At 36.6% G+C, this 25670-nt stretch overlaps 1 protein-coding gene across 1 annotated transcript; it reads left to right on the forward strand.

The window, feature by feature from the left end:
* efemp2 (EGF containing fibulin extracellular matrix protein 2) lies at nucleotides 1-25456 on the forward strand. The gene is made up of 11 exons (XM_005799488.3): nucleotides 1-144; nucleotides 11361-11585; nucleotides 15351-15399; nucleotides 15474-15662; nucleotides 17614-17736; nucleotides 17814-17930; nucleotides 19777-19896; nucleotides 21544-21663; nucleotides 21751-21877; nucleotides 23379-23574; nucleotides 24879-25456. The coding sequence occupies exons 2-11, from the start codon at nucleotides 11484-11486 to the stop codon at nucleotides 25038-25040; spliced, it is 1305 nt and encodes a 434-aa protein (XP_005799545.1). The 5' UTR covers nucleotides 1-144; nucleotides 11361-11483; the 3' UTR covers nucleotides 25041-25456.
* Nucleotides 25457-25670: the final 214 nt, after the last annotated feature.

Raw genomic sequence — 25670 nt, forward strand, 5'->3', positions numbered from 1 at the left:
TCCCCGCTCACTCGCTCAGGGTCACACAGGCAGCGGTGGAAGGAATCACCAGTGAATGCCAGCTCATCCAGGACGATCGCAGCCAGCGGACAGACACACCGGTCAGCGGGAGGCGAAACGAGACCCACTGGGGAAGATTCACCCGTGAGTTTTCCTCCATTTCACCGATTCCTTCCTCACTGAAAAGGTTGATGGTGGTCATCCTTTAGCAAGACGTAGCACACTTGAAGTTCATTTCAAGCTGAACCAATGTACTTGTGTTGGTTTACATGTATACTTCAAGTAGACTTTACTAAAATATACATTGAAGTGTACAGGAAGTACACTGAACTATATACATTTTAGTTAACATGTATCAAACTCAAGGTCTGGGGGCCAAATTTGGCACGCCAAAATGTTTAATGTGGCCCTCTACTCTGAAGAGACGCATAAATAGAGCCAGTAAGATAATAGTTGTGTGCCTAAATATTATTTTATCAGTCAAATAAAAAACGTTTTCATCTGTATTCTGTCAAATTACATTAATGTGAAAAAGTTCAATGTTATTTAACTTTAAGAAGTTCTAACTGAATGCAGAGACAGCAATTTATTCATAATTTATCAGTTTAATATGAGTATATTTTGCCAGTACTGGCTCTTTTAGTTCATTCATGATACTGATAAGGCCAGATTTAAAAGCTCTGGCCTCTGTTTCAGTTTAATGAAGTATACTCTTCTCTTTACGCCCATTGTAATATAGAGCCATATAATTATAGTTCATATTTTATTATACTTTAAGTACACTTAAACCATTTTGTGTATTAGTTCACAAATCAATGTACAGAGTACTTTCATATAAGGGTACCTTAAGTACTTTGTGGCAGAAAGAGTGTTAGCCTAAGCAATAAGTAGCCTACATCAAAGTACAAGCATAAGCATTGGCATTAAAGGGGCCCTAATAGGAAAATTCACATATTGTCCATTTTTATACTTTCATTTGGTTCTCAACTCCTTATAAAAAAGTGCTTAAAAGCCCCACCAATAATAGTTGGTGGGGCTAATTAACTAATTATGGCAATTAGTTAATGTTTCTGGTGTCTGAAAAATAACTTATCAACCCAAACGGAGCTCCAGTACGTTTGGTCAGCTGGTTTTACCTCTGTATTCGCTGTACAATGGCTGCTGAAAAAGGCAAGTGTTTTGTTGTTGACTTACTATCCAGAAACCAATTGCTGCAATCTTTTTGGTTGTGATGGAGACTCTACTTCTGCTTTTCAAAGATGTAAGGTTGTATAATTGCGTATCTGTTTGCAGCCATTTTTAGGGTAGAGTTAGGGTGCTAATAGTTACTAAAATCTCGTCGTCTTAGAATGATTTTGTGAAAAATATGTAAGGAGCATGTTTTGTATCACCCATAGACCAATCCCAACCTGTTCACTGAAGTATAATAGGTTGAAGTTTAAGTCTTAGACTTCTCTAAGTATAAGTCACTATGCTGTTACTAAGTATATAAAAAATATTTCAGGACTTATGAAGTCTGAATGCTTTTCAGGAAGAAACAACAGAGGTAAGCTGTACCTCTATCCCAGCTGTCTGGTACAGGCCATAAAACGTCACAGCTTCCCGACTGGCCTGCTGTCTGCTCCGCTCCCCCTGCTGCACTTGGCTTCTCGCTGGAGCCAAGATAACGTGGCTGTGTAGTTTACTTCTTGGCTCAGATCCTAGCAAGTGGGTTAGACAGGAAGACAGGCAGTGAGTCACACCATGGGGCATGTTTTACACTGCTGTTTATTGCAAAATCCTCCTAGTCTGCCATAATCGCACCATGAACACTGGAGATGTTTGAGGAGAAAATGAACTTCTGGGAGAAAAACAGGTGTCAACACAGCTCTAAACTACGAAGCGTGTTTCTATGAATTAGGTGGCATTATAGAGGCGGATTATTCCTGCAAACTTCAAATATCAGCAGTGACCAGCATCTTGTTAGCACAGAAGATTGGATTGTATTTTTGCTTCTATGTACTCAGTTATTTAAAAGTAAACTTGGCTGTTTTCCTTCAAGGCAGGTTCCTGACCAGGTTGTCCTGGTTAATATTTCTTTAGGTCTTCTGAAGGTTTTTCTGTACCTTGGCTGCTTTTATCCTTATTTACATGCTGAGAGACCAGCCACTTTCAAAGACATGTTTGGACTGCAAAAATATAACATCTTACCAAGTATCTTTTGTCTAGTTCCTAGAGCATATATCTTACTACACTTGAAATATGACAAGTAACTTTTCAGCAAGATATATGAGTTTGTTTTATGTAAATAATTCTTTAAGATTTAATTTAAAAAGTACTATTTTCACATTTTCACTGGCAGATTATTTTACTAATAGGACATAATGTTTGGTAAATAAATTAATCTGCCAGTGAAAGTATTGCTTTTTTTGGTCAACATATAGACATTAATGACTCTAAAACGAAGCTCCTATGTCTTGCTAAAACTTTACTTGTTAGTTAGCTTTGTCTTATTTCAAGTGTCCCAAGATACTTGCATTAAAAACTGGACCAAAAGTACTAAGATTTTGTGCTTTTGGTTTGCTTAAGCAAAGTGCTGGAGTTCTGCTTGGGTTGCTAGGCAACAGGGCTGGGCTTGGGTGGGGTTACTAGGCAACAACACAGTGCCAGTTGAACATAATCTAAAAGATACTTGGTAAGATTTTGTGTTCATTCAGAGGTTGATATTTTCAACTTAAATGTGACTTTTATCTTGCTCACCATTAATGAAAACAAAATGAAATCTTCTAGGTGTTTGAAGAAGTATCTTTTATTTTTCTAACAGCTTTTTTCAGTATAGCAAATCTGACTATAATGAAATCTGAGTCAAAATCTGAGTCAAGTCTGGGCACCATAATCTTCTTTATGAGAAGCTATTATTTTCTTGATTTGGATGCTTTGAGTTTTTGTTTCCTGCTTAAAAATGAAATCTCCATTTTCAGCAGTTTTGTGTTTATTATTCCTTCTAGCTTAACCGGAGCCTCGGTTACAGATGAAAAACAACTCTCAGGCATGATGCTGCCATCACCATGCTTCATTGTGTGTATGGTGCACTTTAATTTTATTTCCCACATGTTTTCAGGAATCTCCAGATGTTTTTTGGGAAACCTTATCCAGGCTTTGGCCTTTTGAAATCATGTTCAGGTCTTGGAAATTGCGCCATATTTTCTTCAGCACAACTGTGTCTCATGAGTTATGAAATGCCTGATCCCTCTAATGCTTTGGAAGCTCTCAGTAGCTCTTAACTTTTACTAGGAAATGCAACTTGACCCACTGAGCGTTATTTTTGGGGACTTTAAATGATGGCAGGTGTTTTCTGTCTCTTATTTAACACAGGTTTGAGTGTGGCGGTTCATTCAGAATAACATCCCCAGATCTAGATCTTTTTTCTATTTTAAAATATTTCAGATTGTTTTTCAACTTTGTGCATATTTTAGGTTACATTGAAGGTGGGAAAAGTTTTTTACATTGCCAAAATCTGACATTTTATCACAGGTAAAATGTTTAGTTGTATATGAAAAAAACAAAAATTTGTCTGACAGGCAGTGAACAGCTGCAGGTGATGGATAATTTATTTTGTTTATGTAATAATCTCCCAAACTCAAAATAAAAACATAGCAAACAGCAAAGAGCCAGTTTGAATTATCTCCACTGGAATGGACATGATACATTTCTGGGTTTAAACCAATAAAAAATATTGATTTTGTCATTTCAATGATTCTTGTTACTGAATAGTTTCTTTTTGACCAATGATGACAGTGAAGTTATAAATCTTGACCTGATATATGGCTGAGCTTCAGGTATCAGACAAGAACATTGCTCTGAAACTAGAGAAGAAGAGGAGTAAATGTCTATTTTCCATCAAAAATATAAATTTAAGTTCATGGTAACCTAGTAAAATTACTCTTATAATTCTAAATATGTTGAAGTTGTTTTGAAAACTATTTTCATTATTAAATTGTGGGATTTTTTCAAAGTTGAATATCCATCCCAATAGACTTGAGAAGTTGGGAAATATTAGCCAACGCTGAATTAATTAATGTTATCATGCAAATTAAATAGTATATTTAAGTTTTTATAGATTTTTTGTGGTTTTATAATTATTATTCTTTTCTATGTGTAACTCTCAGACTTTCTTGAAATGATCGTAAAAAAAAATTCCCCCTATACTTTAATGCTGAAGTGGAGTAAAAATAAAATAAATGTTCTGTAGATAAAAATCAGGTCCGAAGAGATTAATTCAATTGATTAAAAATAAGATCAGACCAATCAGCTGAAACTTGTCCTTTGGTGAATCATTTCCCCCATTTTGAAAAAACATACTATTTATCTTCTGGATAGTTTTTCGTGGTTGACTCTTCTTTTATCCTCTGTATAGACAACTTCTGCTATATATTTGATTGCTTAGTTACAAAAAATGGACAGAACAGTTAAAGATAACAGTTAAAGGGTCTTTAGAGAGGTTTAAGAAATACTGATGAAGTCTGGGTGCAAACTGTGAAGCAAGACTGGAGTGGTTTAAGACTTTTGCATGGTAGAGTTTGCAGAACTGCATTCGACCTCGGGCTGATCCAGGTTCAGCTGTAACAAATGCCCAGCTTTCAGTTTACTCTCCCCACCATCCGTTGGTGTGTGTGGTCTGGATGCGTTTTGTTTTCCTAATTGGTTACTCTTAAAGCCGCCATGAAGTCTTTGGTTGTTAAAGTAGCCTGACTGGTTTTATCATCTAGAAATAACAGATTACAGATTTCTTTTTTTGTATGACTACAATTACTTTGTAGTTTTGCTGACCTGAGATAAAATCTTTATTTAGCTGAAAATGTTGTGTAAAGATGGCGGCATACACACAAATTAAAACAGCCTTAACTAAAAAGTCAGAAAAGTTAAATGTTAGATGTTTATATAAAAGAAAAACTAAATGGAATACATGCTGCACATTAAGATTATTCTGTTTTCACTCAACTTATGGTTTCATAAATAGCAGTATAAAATGCCTAAAGCTTTAAATAATAAATAGATAAATTATCTAAGAAAGCTTGTAATAAATAGTAAAATGTCTTTCCTCTGTTTTATTTGGAGATTCACTCAACAAGGAGAAATGCATCAAGTCTTTTCAACAAAAACATTGAAGCATGCATATACTGTAAATCACAACACAAAGGGAAAATAAGCTTTTTTCTGGCTGCTAAGAAAAAAGCTTTCTGAAATGTAATTAGGTTTAAGATTATTTTAAAAAAGATCAATGCACATCAAAGGATATTTTTTCCTTTTACCAGATTCCCAACCATTTATGTGAAGCAATAGTTTTTTTTAGTAAAACTGTATGGAAATTAGCCACTAGAATTAGCATTATTCAACAGAAGGCCAATTAAAGAAAAGGTCATTTTTAATTTTAACAATAGCATTTTCGCCAATTTTTCTGTTTACACATGTAAGACTCATCTTTTTGAGTCCTTTTTTAATGTTTTGTTGCTCTTGATAAATGATATTTAGAGGAGTAATGGCAAAAGAGGCAAATTCCTTCTGACAATGGAAAAATCTCATGTATTTGCAAAAGAACAAATTACAGTCTTCTTTGAGTTGAAAACCAATTTCAGTTGTGATTGAAACGCTTCCTGTAAAAGCTCAACATTTTTCATCAGTTCACTGTAAGGAGGGAGCTGCAGTACAAACAACTGGAATATCAGCAAGTGAATGTATTTGGCTGCAGTAGTTTCTATCAAAGCTGATTTATTAAAGCAAACCAAAAAAAAAAGGAAATAAGGGCTTAAACAACATCCTTGTGGAACACCCTTCCATGCTGAACATGGTGTTCAAATATTGTTTTCACAGTTTGAGATAATGAATTTCTAAACAGTTCAGTTCTATAGAAGTTTATAAAAAAAAGCTGCATAGGATGTTTATTATCTGATGATTTCATAATTGTTGAAATATTATTTTAAAAAATTGCTTCAGTAATAAAATCTTCAAATACTTAAACCAGGGCTGACAATGTGGACATTATTAGTCAAAATGCATGAGAGTGGATGTTTTTTCCCTGTTAGGATCGGCCCCTTGGTTAACAATTAAAAAGTTAATGAATTTGTGATTAATTCAATATTTTATAGACAAATAAAATCTTAATCATTTATTTATTTAGGTACAAGACAAAGTATTTTTTTTTCATTAACAATGATTGTGTTTACACTTTGCTAAAAAATAGCAAGCCTTCCCAGCTTTTGTTGTAAAAACTAGGAGAATAAATCCAGAAAAAGCTTTGGAAAATATTTACCCGTTATTTAATACTGAGAAAAATCCTGTTTTTTATTTTGGATCAACAATGATTGATCCAAAATCATTGTTCCTTTTCTAACAAAATTAGAATACGTGGCTTAAGTAATATATTGTCTATTTAATATATTACTGAAAAGATAAAACAATAAATGTTTTATCTTTTCAGTTTTAATTTTATAAAAATGAGCAATATGAACATGTCAACAATAAAAATTATTAAAAAAAATTACTTCTTTTTTACATGCGACTGTGTGACAGCATTCATGGCATAAACACAAATAATATTCTTAAAGAAACCCATTTCCATTTGAATCAAATGGAAATATTTTGGACTTTTGAAACTCAGAAATTTCCAACATTTTTTCGAGAAAATTTCTGAGCTAAATCTCAACTTTTTGTAGCAAATTTTCAACTGTTGTCACATAATTTAAATGATATATGTTCGACCGTTTGAATAGAAAAAAATGTCCATGAATTAAAACTCGTTTCTGAATTGAATCATAGCCCTAAAATCAGTATTGAATCACTAGACATTGAAATATTCTCACTGCTAATATTCATATATACTGTATCTTGCTATTTTAGTGCTCTTGAGGGCCCCCTGGTGGTGTGGGGTCCCTAAGCAGCCGCCTAACTTTCACACATTTTGGCTACGTTTACACTGCCGGTCTAAATGCTCAATTCCAATTTGTTTTTGTGAAATCTGATTGTTTCGGCGTGGTCGTTCACACTTCCAAATATATAGACTTGTATATGATCTCCAGTATGAACTGAAAATGACCTGAAAGTGTCCCGCATGCGCAGCAGAGGGCGCAGTAACATCACACATAATGAGCGTGCTTAGTGCGTTTGCAAACCGCCATTAAAAAGAAGAAGTGCCCAGTGTTTGCGGAAGTAAAGGCGGATGCTAATGGTGGAACATATCTTACGATTTTAAAGGCCAGCACTTTAACAACTTAATCCTCATTATCGTCCGCCATGGTTGTTGTTTTTCTTCCCGCTTGAGCGTATCAGAATGCAAAATAGTGACGTTGGTTGAGTATCGATGACGTTCAGGTCAGATGAACGCGGCCTGAAAAGATCGGGTACCTGTCGGATATCCAAGTGGCCTGCGTCGCATTCGGAAAAAAAACATCAGATCTGTGTTGTTCAGACTGTCAAAATAAATCTGATAAGAGTCACTTCAGGCTAAAGTGAACGTAGCCTTTGAGCCAGTGTTCTGATCGGGTACTTTAAATGATCTGCAGCGTGACTAATCAATAATCGGGTGACTGTTTCAGCTCGTAAACCCCCGTTTCTCACCGCCAGACGATGAACTCCTGGGTCACAGCCACATCCTCTAACCTCCTCCACATCCTGCCGGGAGGCGACGCGTTAGCGGGTTGGCGGCTGGAGGTTTTGGCTCCAGCTGTCCTCTTGTGTTTTTGGACCATGGGGGGTTTCCCGGAACCTGATACTCTGGGAACCTGCAGCAGAGGCTGTGGGGCATCCCAGCTCAGAACCGGTGCCCAGAATGAGTGGACCCCATGGTGGTCAGTTTGTTTTCAGCTGGTTTGGCTTTTACATTCTTGGTGGTTCTATGTCGTAGAAACGAAAAATAAAAAGGTCTTTATTGTGCGGTTTGTGCGCTGATGTACCGTCTGCTCTCTAATGGTGTTATCATGATTCTGCTTTGGAATGGCCTCTGGCGTCATCAGGAGAGTATTTAAGGCGGTTGGCGTCACTGTTTTCTGAACCTTCAATCCAACAATAAGCTGCTTCTTGCTAACGTGGCCACTGGAATCCACATCCCGAGCGTGACTCCACGCACGGAGAAAGGCACTGATTATAACGTTCCTGTCATGTACTTTAGTTGGAGCTCGCTCTCTTTGTAAACAGCACTAGAGGGTTTTTTATATATACCTCCTTCGTCTGCCAAGGTTGGAAGGGTTGATTTGTTTATTTTTAGATTCTGCTTAAACTCAAAGCTTCTGTTCAGGAACATTTAACTGAGGGATGGTTGTGAAACTCGGGCCATCAGGATATTAAACTAACATAATACAATACAAACTCACCTGCAATTTACAAGACACTGGACCCAGCAGGGTAGCAATGGAAGAAACAGAATAATCTTTTACAGATGAGTCTTACATTTAAATTTAAGTAACATTTATGGTTCTCTGAGCAGTTATTTTCAGAAAAGTATTCACAGCACTCAGATGTTCTTCCATTTTGTTGAGTTACAACCACAAACTACATGGTGCAATATGCAATAGACCAAAACAAACTGAAGCATTATTGTGAAGTGGAAGGGAAAATATGGTGAGCATTTGTATTTATCATCTATAGAAGAGGTTTAGAACGAAAACAAAAACAGTCTGAGTTTAATATCAGATTTAAATTTTTTCTCATTTCAAATTCAGTAGTGACAAAAAACAGGCCAGATTTTTGACTTTCTTGAGATTAGAATCTGAATTCTTTATTTTTTTCTGATTAAAGTCAAAAGTTTGACTTTTTTCCACAGTTTTTTTCACTTTTCATACTTTTTTCTTACTCTCAATTCTGAGTTTTTAGAGGTTAAAGTAAAAATATTAACTTTTTCTGAGAAATTTGGCTTCTACTAACTTTTTTCTCCGTTATTTTGACATTTTTTTCTCAGAATACGGATATTTTCTTTATAATAAAATTATTTCGATTTTTTTGAGCAGCTTAAGGTCGACTTTTTTTTCCTCAGAATTTTTACTTTTAACATATTTTGACTATTTCTCTGAATTCGAACTTAATCTTGAGATTCATTCACACTATATGGAAATTGTCCAGTCATCAGCAATTGAGTTTTCTCAGTTGGATTTAGGTCTGGGTTTGGACTAAGCCATGTTATGAGTAAAGATTTCAATATGCTTTAATTCAAACATTACCTTGTAGCTCTAGCTCTATGTGTTAGTTTCATTCTGCCTCTATATGTTTAGCTTCAAACATCTTCCCATCAAGTATAACTTGCATGATGCTGCCACTTCCTTTACAGAACATCTGTTTTTATACTGAGATAAAATTTCAGTTTACTAATTAGTTCTGAAAGCAACTGGCTGGACTGGATTTTATTTTAGGGTTTCTGAATAAAGAGGATTGAAAACGAATGCAATACACTTTTCAGGTTTTTTACATATCTGTAAAAATATATGGCAATTTAAAAAAATCCTAAATTATGACTTTATTATACAGAAAGAAAAAACAGAATTCTGAGAATAAAAATCATAAGTGAGGAAAAAAAATCTGAATTCTGAGAAAAAGATCAAAATGCAGACTTTACTGTAATCTCAAGGAAAAATGAAAATTCTGAGACATTTATGGCGTTAATGTGACAGAATCCAAGGTTTTGCAGCACTTTTCTAGATGTGGTTTTAAAAGCCTCAAATAGAATGAAAGTGACTCAGTTCTTTGTTTTCGAACAAGTTACATCTGCTTCAAGTGCTTTTATCGTTTTTTCCAGTCTAATCATCTACATTTCTGAACTCTTAGCAAACCTGTGGGGGTATGCAGGGTCAGCAAGTTAGGTTGTCTGATAAATGTCTCTGTGAGTTATTATGCAGCAGCTCATTTTCAGTTTCAGCAGAAGGCGGACACAAAACGTTACTGCAGAAACATGTGAGGGGGGGGTCAGGTTTTAAGAGTCAGTCCGGTCTTTGCCAGCTTGCAGACACAGAGAGCTTTCTGTAAGCGAAAGTATTGACTTGGTTATTTTTAGCCGAAGCTTCGGAGTACGTCACGGTGTTTATGTTTTGACCTGGCAGTGTGAGTATTTCCATTTATTTTTGCAATAATTAAAGGAGAACTGGCTTCTGAGAAGCTAATGATGAATCGGCTCCATCGTGTTTTGCTCTTACGGACTGAACAGAACCATTCTGAAGTAATTATCTTTGGAACAATCCACAGTCAGCACACAGCTTTACTTAGTACTCCTAGAAATAACAAAACAGGCCCGAGATCTGGTCTGGGCGTAGTGATGGACTCTTCAGAGCCACATAAAGACAGTTACAAAGTCAAGTCTTTTATCACCTGAAGAACATTTCCAGGATTAAAGCACTAATGTCTCAGCCAGACCAAGAGAAAATCATCCATGTTTTTATCTTCACAGGTCTGTTTAAAAATATCAATCTGAGATTAGACTTTAAAATATTTTGTTTATAAATTGCTTAACGACTTTTTCAAATTTGTTTATGTCAAATTCAGGACAAAAAAGTCAGAATTTTGACTTTGACTTAATCTGAGATTAAAGTGAAAATATTTTTTTTTCTGAATTTTGACTTTTCATGAGATTAAAGTCAGAATTTTTTCTTTATTATTTAAGTAAAAATATTGACTATTTTTCTCAGAATTAAGACATTTTCTTGATAATAAAGTCATTTACATTTTTGCAAAACTTTGACTTTTCTTCCTCGGAATTTTGGTTTTTCTCACTTATTCTGACCTTTTCTGGAACTAAGGTAAAATTCTGACATTTTTGTCAGTATTTAGTTTTTTTTTCTCACTTTTGACAAAATGTTGACTTTTTTCTGATTTTCTGACTCATCCAGGTTTTTATCTTCACAGGTCTGCCTAAAAAAATCAATCAGAGGTTAGACTTTAAAATACTTTTATTGGTTCATAAGTCACTGAATGGCTTAGCACCAAAATATCTTAAAGATCTGCTGTTGTCATAGCAACCTTCCAGAACTCTCAGGTCTCCTGGTTCTGGTCTGCATCCCCAGAACCAGACCCAAACATGGAGAAGCAACATTCAGCTTCTACACAACTCAAATCTAGAAGAAACTTTCTTTTACTTCTAGGCTAAATCCACCTGTTTATATTTTCTTTTGAACCGTAATAAATGAAAAATTGACCAACTTATTGGATGTTTATTGATGATTTTGACAATGGCTCTTGACAAAATGTAATGTTTATTCCTGTAAAATATTTTTATTTTTGTGTTTTTGACGTAAAGCATTTTGAAGTGCCTGGTTGCTGAAATGTGGGATATGAATAAACTCTGATTCTGTGATGTCTAAAGTTTTAAATGTCTTTTATGTCCTCTTTGTCTCCGTGTATTGCAGATCTCATCCACTGAGTCTGAAGTTCAGAGTCCCACTGCCTCGCAGTCGTCGTCATCGTGTGTGTGTGTGTGTGTGTGAGTGTGAGTGTTTTCTGTTAGATTGCCCATCAGTTAGTGTATTAGTATGCAGGGTATTTGTGCGTCAGTCTTGTGTGTGTGCATATGTGTGTCTGCGCTCCTCCGCAGTGCGATTTCACAGTCGCATATAAAAACTTACACCAACACGGTAAGAATGGATGAATCTCTATCGTCTCTTTTCTTTTTATTTATTTATAGCAACAAGAAAATAAAATGTTGTGTTGTTTGCATTTTTGACAAACAATTTAAAAAATACACGAGGCAGAATTGAGAATCAAAATGCTCTTATAAGATTGTAAAATACATGTTTTAGTCACCATTAGAAGAAGTAGTTTTAACGCTTTCTCTAGCGCCTTGCAAAAAATCTGAGAAGTGTGGCATGCATTGTTGTGTCAGTGAATTGACATTTTTCTTCATTCTTCATTGCAAAATGGCTCCAGCAGTTTTTATGGAATTTTCCCACTGATTCCCAGTTAGGTTAATGACTGGACTTTGGCTAGGCCAGAGGTCTGCAATTATTAAAATCCAAACAGCCATTTTTGACCTGGTTCAAGCAGAATAAAGCTTCATTACAGCCACAAAAGTTACATGACAATTTGAAAAAAAAACACGATTTAAAATCAGCAACAGGAAATTTGTTCTCATTTTTAAAGAACCGCCATTTTGTTTTGTATTGTTAGCAAAATTGGGTAGTAACTAGTTACATTTACTTGAGTAAAAGAAAAAATAGTAAAAAAAAATTACGCTTCAAAGTATTTTTACTATTTTGCACTTTTACTTTAGTAACTTTATTATGAAGCATCGCTACTGTTACTTGAGTAAAATTTCTGGATACTTTACCGATCCTGAGTAACTTGAAGAATTGAAAAACAAACATGTTTTAACCAAAACACCAGACACACGCCTGCAGTTTTTGTTAAAGTTTCATAAGTTTTATATTGAAAGAAATTCAATATTTTTTCCCTGATTCTGTTATTTTGTAATTTATACCAAAATTTCCACATGAATTTCTGTTTTAATCCATCTTATTTAAGATTGCATAATTTTAAAATATTAAATGATTGATGTTTGGTTAGTTACTCAGCACTTCAGTCGAGTAATTTCTTGGATGGTTGCTTTTTACTTTTATTTGAGTAAAAATATATTTTAGTATCTCTACTCAGAGTATCCAAAAGAAGTTTTGGATACTCTCCATGATTTTTATCCTATAAAATAACAATAATAAAAATCTTTTGCAAAAAGAAGATGGATTCATTTTCTTCTATGGTACTTTAATTGTTGTTGAAAATTAAGGAGAAAGATGTATAGGTTCTAACCTAATGACTAGAAAAAATTATTCTAAAAACGTTGCAGGTGCTTTTAGCGTAATTCTGTTGTGGAACTCTTAATTCATTTATTCCATGAAAAACCTTTTTATTATATATTTAAAACATCAGAATGTCGTTCTTTATCATTTTTATCCAGTTATTAGAGCTTTGGTAGGTCCAAAGAGCTGCAGGTTGCAGACTATAGCCCCATACATAATACTACCACCACCATGTTTCACTGCAGGAAGTGTATATTCAGGAGGACCTTTAGTCTTAGTTTTGCTTCACACATGGCGTTTTGTTCAGTGTTTGATCAGAGCGCGTTCCTCCATATGTTTTCTGCATCCTCTACATGACTTGTGGAAAACCTTACTGTACTTTCTTCCTGCCAATCCTCCATAACAGCCAAATTTGATGACTAATATTTGTCCTGTCAACCTGACCTCAGCTCTGGATGTCTGCAGCTCGTTTAGAGTCGCCGTGGGCCTCTTAGCTGTCTTAATGACTAATGCGCTCCTTTCCTGTCTTGTCAGTTTTATGAACCACCAAACTTCCCCAGAGCTTTATCTCAGACCTGTTTGGTGTATTTCTTGGTCTTCATGGTGATGTTTGTTATCAAACAAACCTCTGAGGCCTTCACAGAATAGCTGATATTAAAACACACAGCCAGTGTAATTGGTTGCGTTAGATTTTACTTAAAGGGGATCAATCATGCAAAACTCCTATTTTGCATATTTTTTGTGCTTCCATTTGCGTCTCAATTGCTTCTAAAAACCAGTTTTTGGCTATAAGTTTATGTTTTATGGTGCCTTTAATATAACTTGTCTTAAAGACCAACACAAATCAGTAGGAACTGCCCAGATGGTTACCTTGCAACATTAGCGGCATTCCACCCATCACCTAGCAACCCAAGCAGAGCTCCAGCAGGTTTGGTCAGCTGTTTTTACCACTGTATGTGCTGTACAATGGCTGCTGGAAAAGCAGTTGTATAATTGCGCATCTGTTGGCAGCCATTTTCACGTGCAAGTGTAAACGATAAGTTGTGGGGCGAGGTCAGCATCAGCTTAACTGGATTTAAAGTGACAAGAGGCCTAAAACAGTTCATTCTGAATGGAGATTAAAATAGGCTGAACTGACCAGACAAAAATCACATTATTCTAGAATGATTTTGTGCAGAAAAAAGTAATGAACATGTTTTGCATCACACATATCCTAAAATGTTCAAGGAAACATTATAGCTTTAAGGGTGTCGGAGTAAATGGAGTAAGAAACACGTGCCACACTTTTCAGATTTTCCTGTTAAATTTTGAAATAATTTACTTCCTCTTTGAATTTGTATACTACTTTCATACTATGAAACCTGAAGCTTCGTTGTAATGTGGCAAACTGTGAGCTCTACTAAAACAGAGAATTCAGTTCAATATTAGCAAATTTAGGAAATAAATTAAACTTGGTTATGTACCTTTCAATAAAAGTGACTCAACTCTTGTTTTTATTGCTCAGAATTGACAAAACAATGTTCTATTATTGACTAGTCAATGGATCTACAATAATTTACACCCATTTTCAACAAAAAATGACACTTTGTTTAATTAAAGGATTGAAGCTGATTTTATCATTGATTAGCTAAATAAATGAAAGTGTTTTTTATTTTGCAAGTCTGTTTGACTTGACAGTTTTGGCCCAGGTGACAAATAGTTTGGACATCCCGCTCTAACAAGTTTCAATCCAGGTTTTCTTCACAACATGATGCTGCCACCACCTTCACAGAAGGGATTTATGTAAACTGTAATTGAAACAGTTTCACCTCTTAAGGATATGGGGGAATCTCACTAGCGGGGTTTAATATACAAATTTAGATTCGCAACTGAACTCTACCAAAAAATCTGAATAAGACAAAATGGCAGGTATAAATGTTAACTTGCCTTAACCTTCCTAGTTTTTCACCTGCGACTCTCTCTCCAACTTCAGAGTGCCTAAAATAAGTAGGAACAGTTTTAGTTTTACATTCATGCCTTCTGGAAATCTGTGACGTTTTTCTGGTTTAGCTGCCTGTCGAGACAGAACGATTTTCCCCTGAAGGGCCTAAAAAAAAAAACCCCAGCATGCCAAAGCAGCACACCTGTCAGGTGATCCCTCTGGGTTTTGGGTTGAAATGTTAGCCTTAAGTCACCTCTCCTGCTCTGTGTGTAATGTTCCACGGAAACGTCTCTTCTCGGGACCTTAAAGCGGTCATTGCTGGGAATAAATTTCATTTTAATACCACGTCTCCTCACTCCTCCGCTTTTCTTTCCACTGCAGGTCACAGCGTTGTGCTTTTCCCTCTCAGTGATAATGACCGTTTTTCCAAACTGAGCCTTTAAACACTTTGTTTCTGAAGCACAGTTTGGCTTTGGGAGGGATTTTAAAAACGTTAAAATGGATTTATGTCTCCTCGGCTCAGAGCTTTAACATGAATACCCCCTGCTTCGTTTCTCTTGTTCCACTACTGGAGATTTATTGTGTATAATGAATATATTATGCAACTCCTTGGCTCAGGGAGTCTGCTCACGTATTTTTTCCACTTTTTTTCTCACAGAGTCTTCTCTCTCTGCTGCTCTTTGTAGGAATGCACAGATGGGTATCACTGGGACCCCCTGACTGAGCATTGCAAAGGTGAAACTCTGCACCTCCCAGAGCTCTTCTCATCCATTTTTAGTCAGATTTCTGACTGATTGTCTTCCTGGCAGACATAAACGAGTGCGAGACCATTCCAGATGCCTGCAAAGGAGAGATGAAGTGCTTCAACCACTATGGCGGCTATCTGTGCCTCCCCCGCTCTGCGTCGGTCATCCCCGCTCCGGAGCCCTCCATCACCCCCACCCCGGCCTTTAACCCTTGCCCTCCGGGCTATGAGCCGCATGGAGACAGCTGCGTGGGTGGGTGGCGGCCGCAGGATGAACGATCGCTAAGCGAGTGTGTGTTGGTGTCCGCAGATTGCTGAGGGACAGGTGGCAGCGGCAGGCGTGAGGACTGGAGGCAGCAAGCTGGTGCGATCTCTGTGGGTGTGAGTGAGTGGGAGCCCGCAGGACAGGAATTTGGGAGATTTCACACGAGGACAGCTGCTGCGTTTTTTAGAAACTGACTTGCAGCTAGAAACCTGCTAGCGCCGGAGGTGTTTGACATGACTTGCATGAGACAGCAAGCATGACTCAACGTGGTATTCTCAGCTGCTGGGAGCAAGCGAGGCCAAACGCCGCAGCCTCGGCTTCGGCCGGCGGAGCGTAGCTGCCGCGTTCACTCACAATGAGTTTCAAAGTGGAAAATATTCTGCAAAAAATAAAATAAAAAAATATATTAAAAAAAAATCACATTTTGCACATTTTTGTGCTTCCATTTGTTTCTCATCTGCTTCTAAAAAGCTCAGACGCCTAAAGAAAGCTATCCAGATGTTTTTGGCATTAAGTTAAAGTGTAAAGTTGACTTTTTGGGGTTTCACATCACGTTATAACGCTATTTCCTGAAGTGCTGCTTTGATTCTTTCATGCATGTTTGAGAAATCCTTTAATCTCCATGGCAACCAACTGACTGTGAAAAACACCTGAGCGGACCAATCCCCGCCTTCACAGAGATGAAGTTTCCCAGCTTGTGAGGTTATCAAGTCTCCCCCACTCAGCTCCTTCACACTAGCCTGCAGCAATTAGAAAAACCTGTAGAAAATGAGCATCATTATAGGAGCTCATTATATGAGCCATATTGTGACGACTTCATGAAGCCGGAATTTCAGAAAGAACAGGAGCTTTTAAAGAGCCCAATTTTGAGGCATTAAAATACAAAGTCAAATTTCATTTAAGTCACCTGAAGGTAATACAGTTACTTTATTGTGCTATAAATGGTACTGTGTGGCTGGAAAATATGTAATACTGCCTCTTTAATGTTTTTTGGTGTCTAGAAAATGTGCAGTTTCAAAAACCTCCCATTTGTTAAAATTTCAACTGCACTGTTACCTAGCAACTGAAGCAGAGCCCAGCCCCTTGTCACTGCACAATCCATACTGTTTGATCATTTACACATGCCCAAAAAGAATTACTTCTAAATCATTCAAATACTGAATCAGTTAAAATACTTTAGGTGTGTGCAATTATTTCCTGAAAAAAAATTTAAACCTAGTAATTTTTATTAGTACCAATGCTAATAATAGGTGTTTACTCTTGAATAATTTCTTGAATGACTACTTTTTACTTTTACTTGAAGTAGTATCATTTTTACTTGAGTACAATTTTTGGGTATTTTAGCCACAACTGGTAAAACATTTGGACTATACACACTGACAAAGGTAGGGAGGGTATTCACAGATTGTACTTAAGAGTACTTCAACTTAGTTTTACTCAAGTAAAAGTAAAAGTAGCTGTCCAAGAAATTACACAAGAGTAAAAAAAATATTTGGTAGAAAGTCTGCTCAAGTAGAGTAAGCAATGAAATCATGAACCACTTAATATTTAAGATTTACATAATCAGATGGACCAAAATAAAGTTGAGTATAATTTTTTACATTTTGAGGAATTTTAAGGCAAAAGAAAAATAAAAAGTCAGTTTCTTTCAAACTAAAACTTCTGAAACTTTAACAAAAACCTCAGGTGTGTGTCTGTGTGGTGGATTTTTGGTTAAAACATGTTTGCTTTTCATTCAGTGGTAGAGAATCCAGAAATTTTACTCAAGTAAGAGTAGAAATACGTCATAATAAAATTACTAAAGTAAAAGTAAAACATACAGGTTAATAAAAATACCCCTAAAAGTATTTTTTTTCAATGAAGTTACTTGAGTAACTGTAACTAGTTGCTGCCTAACTCTGCCTTTAAAGTCCGTCTCCGTTCTGCTTCTCCTACACAGATATTGATGAGTGTGAGCGAGACGAGCACGACTGCCAGCCCAGCCAGCAGTGCACCAACACGCTGGGCGCCTTCAACTGCCAGTGCCCCCGCGGCTACAGCAAGGTCGGCACGGAGTGCATCGGTGAGTCCATCTCCACATCACTTCCTGCTGCGCTGAGTAAACCCGTTAACCCTCTGACCCGTGTTTCTCACCTCCAGACATAGACGAGTGCAGGTTTAGGTACTGCCAGCATCGCTGCGTCAACGTCCCCGGATCCTTCTCCTGTCAGTGCGAGCCGGGCTTCCAGGTGGGAGGGAACAACCGATCCTGCGTGGGTGAGAGTTAATGTTATTAATTCCTATTAAATCACTTCTAAGGCCACATTCACAGTGCAGCCTGAAGGGACTTAATTCTGATTTTTTTTGTTTTTTAAAAAAAAAAATCAAATCGGATATATTCAGCATGGTTGTTCACACTTTCAAATATACGCAACTTGTATATGATCTCCAGTGTGAACGACCTGAAAGTGTCACGCATGCGAAGTAGAAGGCGCAATAACGACATGCATAGAGATCGTGATCGCCATAAAAACAACAAGAAGAGCCCAGTGTTTGTGGAAGTAAACGTTATCTTTACTTATCTTATCTTACTATTTTCAAGTTGTTATCCGACCGGAACCAGCACTTTAACAACTTGATCATCCGCCATGGTTGTTTTTCTTGCCGTATCAGCACGCAGAATAGTGATGTTTGACGAGTATCATTTACTTTCAGGTTGGTTGAATGCAACCTGGCCATTCAGATTCAGGTCAGATTTTAAAAAATAAAAATAAAAAATCAGATATGTAACGGATATCCAAGTGGCCTGAGTTGAATTAAAAAACAAATCTGACCTGTGTTGTTCAGACTGTCATGAAAAGATTAGATACAAGTCGCATTAAAGCAAAAAAAAAAAAAAAACAGAAAAAAAAAATTGGAATTGCACCACTTCTGGTGGGCTGCAGTGTGAACGCAACCCAAGTAAAAATCCAATTAAAAATGTTCTTCTAACAAAAGGCAAAAGAATAAAAGTAAATCATTGGGTCTTAGCATATGCAATGCCTTTCAAACGTCACAGTCCTTCTTCACATTAACCAACCTATCAAGTTTATTTGTAAAGCACATTTTACCAACAAGGCAGTTCAAAGTGCTTTACATCATAAAAACACAAAAATAAAAACTCAGAAAACAGTCAATAATTGAAGAATTACGTTTTGTCAAGTACATCAAAATGTTAATTAATGTTTCAATTATAATCTTTCAAAAGCAACTCTAAATAGATAGTTTTTAGTTTTGATTTAAAGGAACTCAGTCTTTCGTCTGTTTTACAGTAACATTAAAGCATTAAATGTTACATCAAAGCCAGAAATGTTTGTGATTTACAGAAACATAAATGTGAAGTGGAGGGAAAATGGAAGACATGAGGTTTGTTTCATCTAAGCTGATTTTTTTGTTGCTTTTTCTACTTTGCCAAAAATTAAAGAAAAAAGTATTTTTGTCTAGTTTCTAGTGCAAATATCTTAGTACACTTTCAACTCCTGTCTTGCTGTCTTTTCAGCAAGACAGGAGTTTTAGTCAATAATTCCTTAATATTGATTAAAAAGTATAGTTTCATTGTTAAATATCCATCTTGCTGATTTGAAATGCTGACATATATAAACGAATGAATAACGAGGTGAAAATGTGACTTTTCTCACTAATAACAGGCTAAATTATCCAAATTGTTGGTGTTAATTTTTTACTGTGAAACTTTATAAACAGAACCCCATTGTATTCCTTCAATAAACAATCTCCATTAAACATCTCTTTTGTAAAATGTTTCAGAAAACAAAACAAACATAAAAACTGTATTACCACTCTCATAGTAACTGCTGGCAGATGAAAAAGTCTATAATAAGAAAAACTAAAAGCCACTGAGATCACTAGATTTTAACTGGACCGTTGAAGAATAATTGATAAAATATGACTCTGCCTGTTGCAAATCCTCTCTATTTCAACAATCAGTCTTACTTTAAAAACCTTCTCTCTCGAGTTTTGCTGCTTTGGCAGCCAAGTGTATTTTCCCAGGCAGCGGCTCAGTTAGAAATCCTGGGTTTTGGACGCTTCAGTGCAGTAAAATGTGCTGCTCGTTTTGTGTTTTCAGATGTAAATGAGTGTGAGATGGGCGCCCCCTGCTCTCAGCGGTGTTTTAACACCTACGGCACCTTCATGTGTCGCTGCGATCAGGGATACGAACTCGGGCCTGACGGGTTTACCTGCAACGGTAAGAATTACCCTCCATTGTCCCTGATTTATCTGTGGAAAGGCATTATAGCTGTAACTCAGTCTAAAGCCTCTTTAACAATCGCGGGTCTAAAGGAGCAGCAAGGTTTATTAGCTCCCACTGAAGTGTACGAAAATCACGATTACATTAGGAGTTTACACAAGTCTTTTAATACAATAGCTAAAAACTACCGTTCTGTGCTAAGCTAACAGTCACTGACCGATGTCAAAGCAGTACGAATCATGACAGACTGACTTTGGTACTAAAAAGAACAAATAAATATCCTCATTAAGAAGTTCTGCTTGTACTTTATTTACAGTTTATCGAATAAACCATTATTTTACTGTCTTACTTCCCGCTGCACGGATGTCCTCTAACAGCCGTTGTGACTTTCTTTCCTGTGGAAAGTTCCAGAATCCCGGAAGTCCACGAAGCGACATGATTGGTCGATGGTTTAACACGTGTTCTGTGTGTCCAGCTGTTTAAGTAGAACAGAAAACGACACAAGATGCGTTGAATTGGTAGTAATACCAAAAATGTGTTAAAAATAACACATTTGTTTTAAGAGTGTAGAGTACCCAAAAACTGCACTCAAGTAAGAGTAGCACTATTTCAATATATTTTTACTCAAGTAAAAGTAAAAAGTAGCCTCCAAGAAATTACTCAAGCACAAGTAAAAAAGTATTTGGTAAAAAGTCTACTGAAGTATCACTTAATAATGACAAACCAAGATGGACCAAAATATAAAGTTATGTGGAAATTGTGGGTATTTTATGGACCAAAATGGAAATTACTCATATGAATAACATAATTAACAAATAACAGAAGCAGGCATAAGAATATACATTTTACAAAACTTTAACAAAAACCTCAGGTGTGTGTCTGTGTCTGGTGAATTTTTGGTTTGTTTATTATTCAGTGGGTAGAGAATCCAGACATTTTACTTAATAAAGTTACACAAGTAAAAGTCAAAAGTACAGCGCAGTAAAAATACTTGAAAAGTAATTTTTTTTTTCAAAACGTTACCCAAGTAAATACCACTAGTTACTACCTAACTCTGACTATGAGACAGATAATATGTGAAAAAAATTCAAGCTCCTCTGAATTCTCCATGAGCTACTATGAAGAAATGAACCGCTCCCGGTGAAAAACAACCAATCAGAGGCAGTGGGCGGGTCTTAGCCCTGTCACTCAACCTCATGTTCTCGCTGCTAAATGTGTTAGTGGGGGAGAAACAACTTACAGGAAAACCGTTTATCTGCCGTCATCAGTAAGTATGTTAGCTAGCCTTAGCATTCATAACAGGCTATATTGGCTGCAGCATAGCAAAGAGGAGAGAGGGTTAGATTGTGATTGACAGCACTAAGACCCGCCTCCCGGCTCTGATTGGTTGTTTCTAGTCAGCACTAGAAGAAGGTAGAGGAGCTCAGTTTTTTCACAGGTCTCATGGCCGCGTAATAGCTAGTAACATTTACTCAGTTACATTTACATGAGTATTTTTACTACACTGTACTTTTTACTTTTACTTGAGTAATTTTATTGTTACTTACTTGAGTAAAAATTCTGGATTTTCTACTCACTGAATGTAAAATAATATGTTTTATAAGTTGCGTACTGCGGCATTAATCCCCCAATCCGCCTTGTCAGACATCGATGAGTGCAGGTCCTCCAGCTACCACTGCCAGTTCCGCTGCGTCAACGAACCCGGGAAGTTCTCGTGCGTGTGCCCTGAGGGATACCAGCTGGTGGGCACCAGGATGTGCCAAGGTGAGTTTCTGAAACTAAAAAAAAATATAAGTGAAAAACACCCCTCTCTGCACAGCCAAACCTCACAAGCTGCTTTTTATGCTGCAGATATAAACGAATGCGAAACAGGCGAGCATCAGTGCAGCGACACGCAGACGTGCGTCAACATCCACGGCCGCTACCAGTGTGTGGACGCCAACCGCTGCCAAGAGCCGTATGTCCACAACTCGGACAAGTGAGTGACGGCAGACACACACTCACACACCTTGTCCTAATTAGAGAAGTATGCGCTGGCCATCGGCTCTGAACATAATCAGCGCCTGTGCCGAGCGCGGCGCAGACTGCTAAATTACACCAATTACTTTTTCCACGTTTGAGTCCAGCTTTACGAGCTTTTCTTTTGAACGTTCTCCAAAGCAATAAGAGGACTTTTACAGCTGAGAACAAGCTGGTGGAAATCACCTCCTGTCAACATGCCACACAGGAGGGTGTAAAACAGGGCTGCCCAAAGGGCGGCTTGGGGGCCATTTGTGGCACTTTGCAGAATTTCTGGCAGCCCCCAACAATCTCAGTTCTAAAATTGAGCAAATCATAATTTGTTGATGTAGATGTAACACTTTTTATCTTAGGTGCAACTTTTGTTTAGCAGAAAACTATTTAAAAAATTGGGTAAAGTAAAATTATGACAATAAAGTCGCCATATTATGACTTTACGCTCAAAATGTTATTATTTATATCTTTTTGCATCACCTTAATTTTCAAGTAACTAGAACTACAATTATTGACCAGCTTTTACTCAGCCTCAATAAAAAAAATCAACCCTAATAAATTAGAAACTGTGGCCCTGTTTTATACTACCGTATTAAGCCCAAATTAAGAAAGAAAACGTAACATTACAAGAATAAGATTGTAATAATACAAGAGTAAAATCTTCTTTATATTACTGGAAGTAAGTCTAAATAATGAGAGAATAAAAAGTCTTAATATTACTGATAAAGTAATATTAAAGTCATGGTATTATGAAAGTAAAGTCAGAATAATGTGAGTATAAAAAAAATGTAATTATGATAATAAAAGAAGTAATATGAGAATAAAGACCCTAATAGAAAAATAGTTAGAGTCCCAATTATTAACAAAGATTTTACATTCTTAATTTAATTATTGAGCTGTTTTTACTCAAAAGCCCAAATAAGAAAACAGTCGATCCTAAAAAATTCGAAACTGTGGCCCTGTTTTATTCTAATGTACAACAGAGTATTAGGGCCATGCCAAGAAAAATAAATACATAAATAAAATTCTGAAAATAAAGTCATAATATTATGAGAATAAGGTAGTAATAATAATATGAGAGTAGTCTTATTTCTAGAATAAAGCCAAAATAGTGTGAGAATAAAAAGTTGCATAAATATGCAAATATAAATATCGCCCTAATATTCCATCACACAAATGTAATCTTTCAGGACCTTTACGTTTTTTTATCTACAACAATTTACTGATTAAGTTTTTATACAAATCTGACTATTTTGTTGATTTCAATAAAATTGTAATTTTTTAGTTTATTATTGAGCAGTTAAAATAAAAATAAAACTGCTCAATAATGACAGTTTTAAAAATGTTGGCACTGGTGATTTTAAAGCAGCTAAAAAACAGTTTCTTCATCTTTTGGGAGAACTTTACTCCCTCTGCTGGCTGACGGATGAACTGCAGTAACAATAATAAGTGGTGTTTTTCTCCAGCGTCTGCGTGTGCCCGAACAACAAGCCTGCCTGCAAAGACTTGCCTTACAGCGTGGTCCACCGGTACATGACCATCACCTCGGAGCGCTCAGCCCCCTCAGACATATTCCTGATCCAGACCACCAGCTTCCTGACCGGCTCCTTCAACACCTTCCGCATCCGGTCCGGAGACGACAACAGGGACTTTTACATCAGGGTGAGGAATCTGTGAGAAGAACCAGCTCTGTTAGGCCGCAGAACCTAAACATCAGTAAACACGGAGTCAAATCTGCACCAAACTGCTTAAAAATGAGCATCAGATTCCAAAAGTAACATTTAAAATCTGGGTCAGGTTGTAAAATGGGAACTAAAGAAAAGAAAGTTATTTTTTTATATCTAATTAGCTTATCTTAGATTATTTATTTCAGACATGTTCACAATTCAAACATGTTATATATTTATTTAGCTATTTGTAAAGGAGGTAGGCAGACTCTGCCAACTTTCTTTTGTGTCTTACTTTACGCATTATTCTTTACTTAAAGGAAAAATAAAGAAAGCAATAAATTATTCTACTTTTTTGTATAAAAACTGGAAATTTCTTAGTTTCAAAAGTAGAAAATTTTCAGTTTTTTAATCTTGGAAATTAGCGAGTTTTTCTAGAAAATTCCAGAAATTAATCTCAAAATTTCAGAGCTTCTTGACAGAAATTTACTCCTATTTTTTTAAACAATTTTTTCTTTTACCCCTCCAGGGGGTCTGTTTTTGTGGGCTCTGGTGTCCCTTATATGACAGTAGGCTGACAGGAAAGGGGGAAAGACATGTGGCAAATGTCGCCGGGTCCAGGAGTCGAACCCGCGACGGCCGTGTCGAGGACTCAAGGCCTCCAAACATGGGTCGCGCCAACCGCTACGCCACCATGGCACGCCCTTTAACAAATTTTTGACATTTGGTACTCAGAAAATTTAATCTCAAAATGCTGTTTCTTTTGTAAATCTTTTAGAGCCCAGGCATTTCCACATTTTTTCTAGAAAATTTGTGAGATTAATCTAAAAATTTTAGTTTTTTGGCATAAATTTACTCTTTTTACTACCTGCAATGACTCTAAAACGCTGTGGTACAATTTAACCACCAAATATTAGCATGTTCGGTGGTATAAAGAAAAGTGGCTTCACTTTTCTTTTTTACTCTAATGAAAGTGAAGCCATGTTTGTGTAATCTTGAGCTCAAAGACACTTAAAACTAAATTAACTTGTAGCAGTAATGAATTATATCACTATTATCACAAATTACAGTTATTTTAATGCATAGTACAAACTAATAAAGATGTTTTTTTAAAGAGCTATTAAATGTTAGTTTAAATGTAATTATTTTTAACATTTTGTCTCTGTGTAATAAATGTTCACAGATTAAAGGTTTTTCTTAAAGATTAAATAGATTTGATGCTGAATATGTTTGCAGGCTGTTTCATAGAAACTTCCAGTGACTGTAAAACTCTTTTGGTTTGTTTTTGTGTTGCCTCAGCAAACCAATAACTACAGCGCCATGCTGGTTCTGGCCCGGGCCGTGTCGGGCCCCAGAGAGTACACGTTGGACCTGGAGATGCTGTCGATTCACCCTGTGCTCAGCCATCGCAGCAGGTCCGTCCTCAGACTTTCCGTCTTTGTTGGGCCGTACACCTTCTGAAGCCGGAGCCGGGCAGACGGACGCAGACCCAAACGGAGCTGCAGAACAGAAGTGGTCGATGCAGTTCAGCCAGTCACTGTGACGTTCACCTTATCTGCCTTCTTGTACTCAGTGGTCCACAGAAAAACGCCACTTTCCTGTCATAATGCAGCAAACACACCGTTTTACTGATTTTACCTTCTATTCTGTCCAGTAAACCATCTGACCGGGTCCAAATGACTGGATTTCTCATCAGTTATCCGTTTTCATGCTTATCAACATGTTAATGTTTTCAGTAACTGCCCACATCAGACCTCAGCACCACACCTCCTCCGCTGTTCATTATCTGTTTGTGCTACTTCTCTGTTGTTTCGGGGTTTGTCATGTTGTACTTTATATTTTTAAAGATTTGAACTCAAATAAAACAATACTCCTTATATCTATGCGTCTAAATGAGAATGCTTTCATTAAAACACTTCTGTTATTTATTGGTGGAACTAAATATATTTCTGTTATATGATCATTTAATCAATAACAGTCTCTCACCAACAAACATTTTTAGTATTTTATTTAGATTTCTTGAACAGGCAAACATAAAGTAATGGAAAACTGTGGGAGTTTGTAGCAGATCCAGCGCAGTTAATTGAAAAA

This window comes from Xiphophorus maculatus, chromosome 23 (assembly GCF_002775205.1).
Source record: "Xiphophorus maculatus strain JP 163 A chromosome 23, X_maculatus-5.0-male, whole genome shotgun sequence".
NCBI lineage: Eukaryota > Metazoa > Chordata > Actinopteri > Cyprinodontiformes > Poeciliidae > Xiphophorus > Xiphophorus maculatus.

Coding starts and splice junctions, on each gene's coding strand:
- efemp2 (XM_005799488.3), top strand. CDS start 11,484: ATGCAGGGTATTTGTGCGTCAGTCTTGTGTGTGTGCATATGTGTGTCT. Junction 17,737..17,813: donor GGTCGGCACGGAGTGCATCG/GTGAGTCCATCT, acceptor TCTCACCTCCAG/ACATAGACGAGTGCAGGTTT. Junction 23,575..24,878: donor ACAGGGACTTTTACATCAGG/GTGAGGAATCTG, acceptor GTGTTGCCTCAG/CAAACCAATAACTACAGCGC.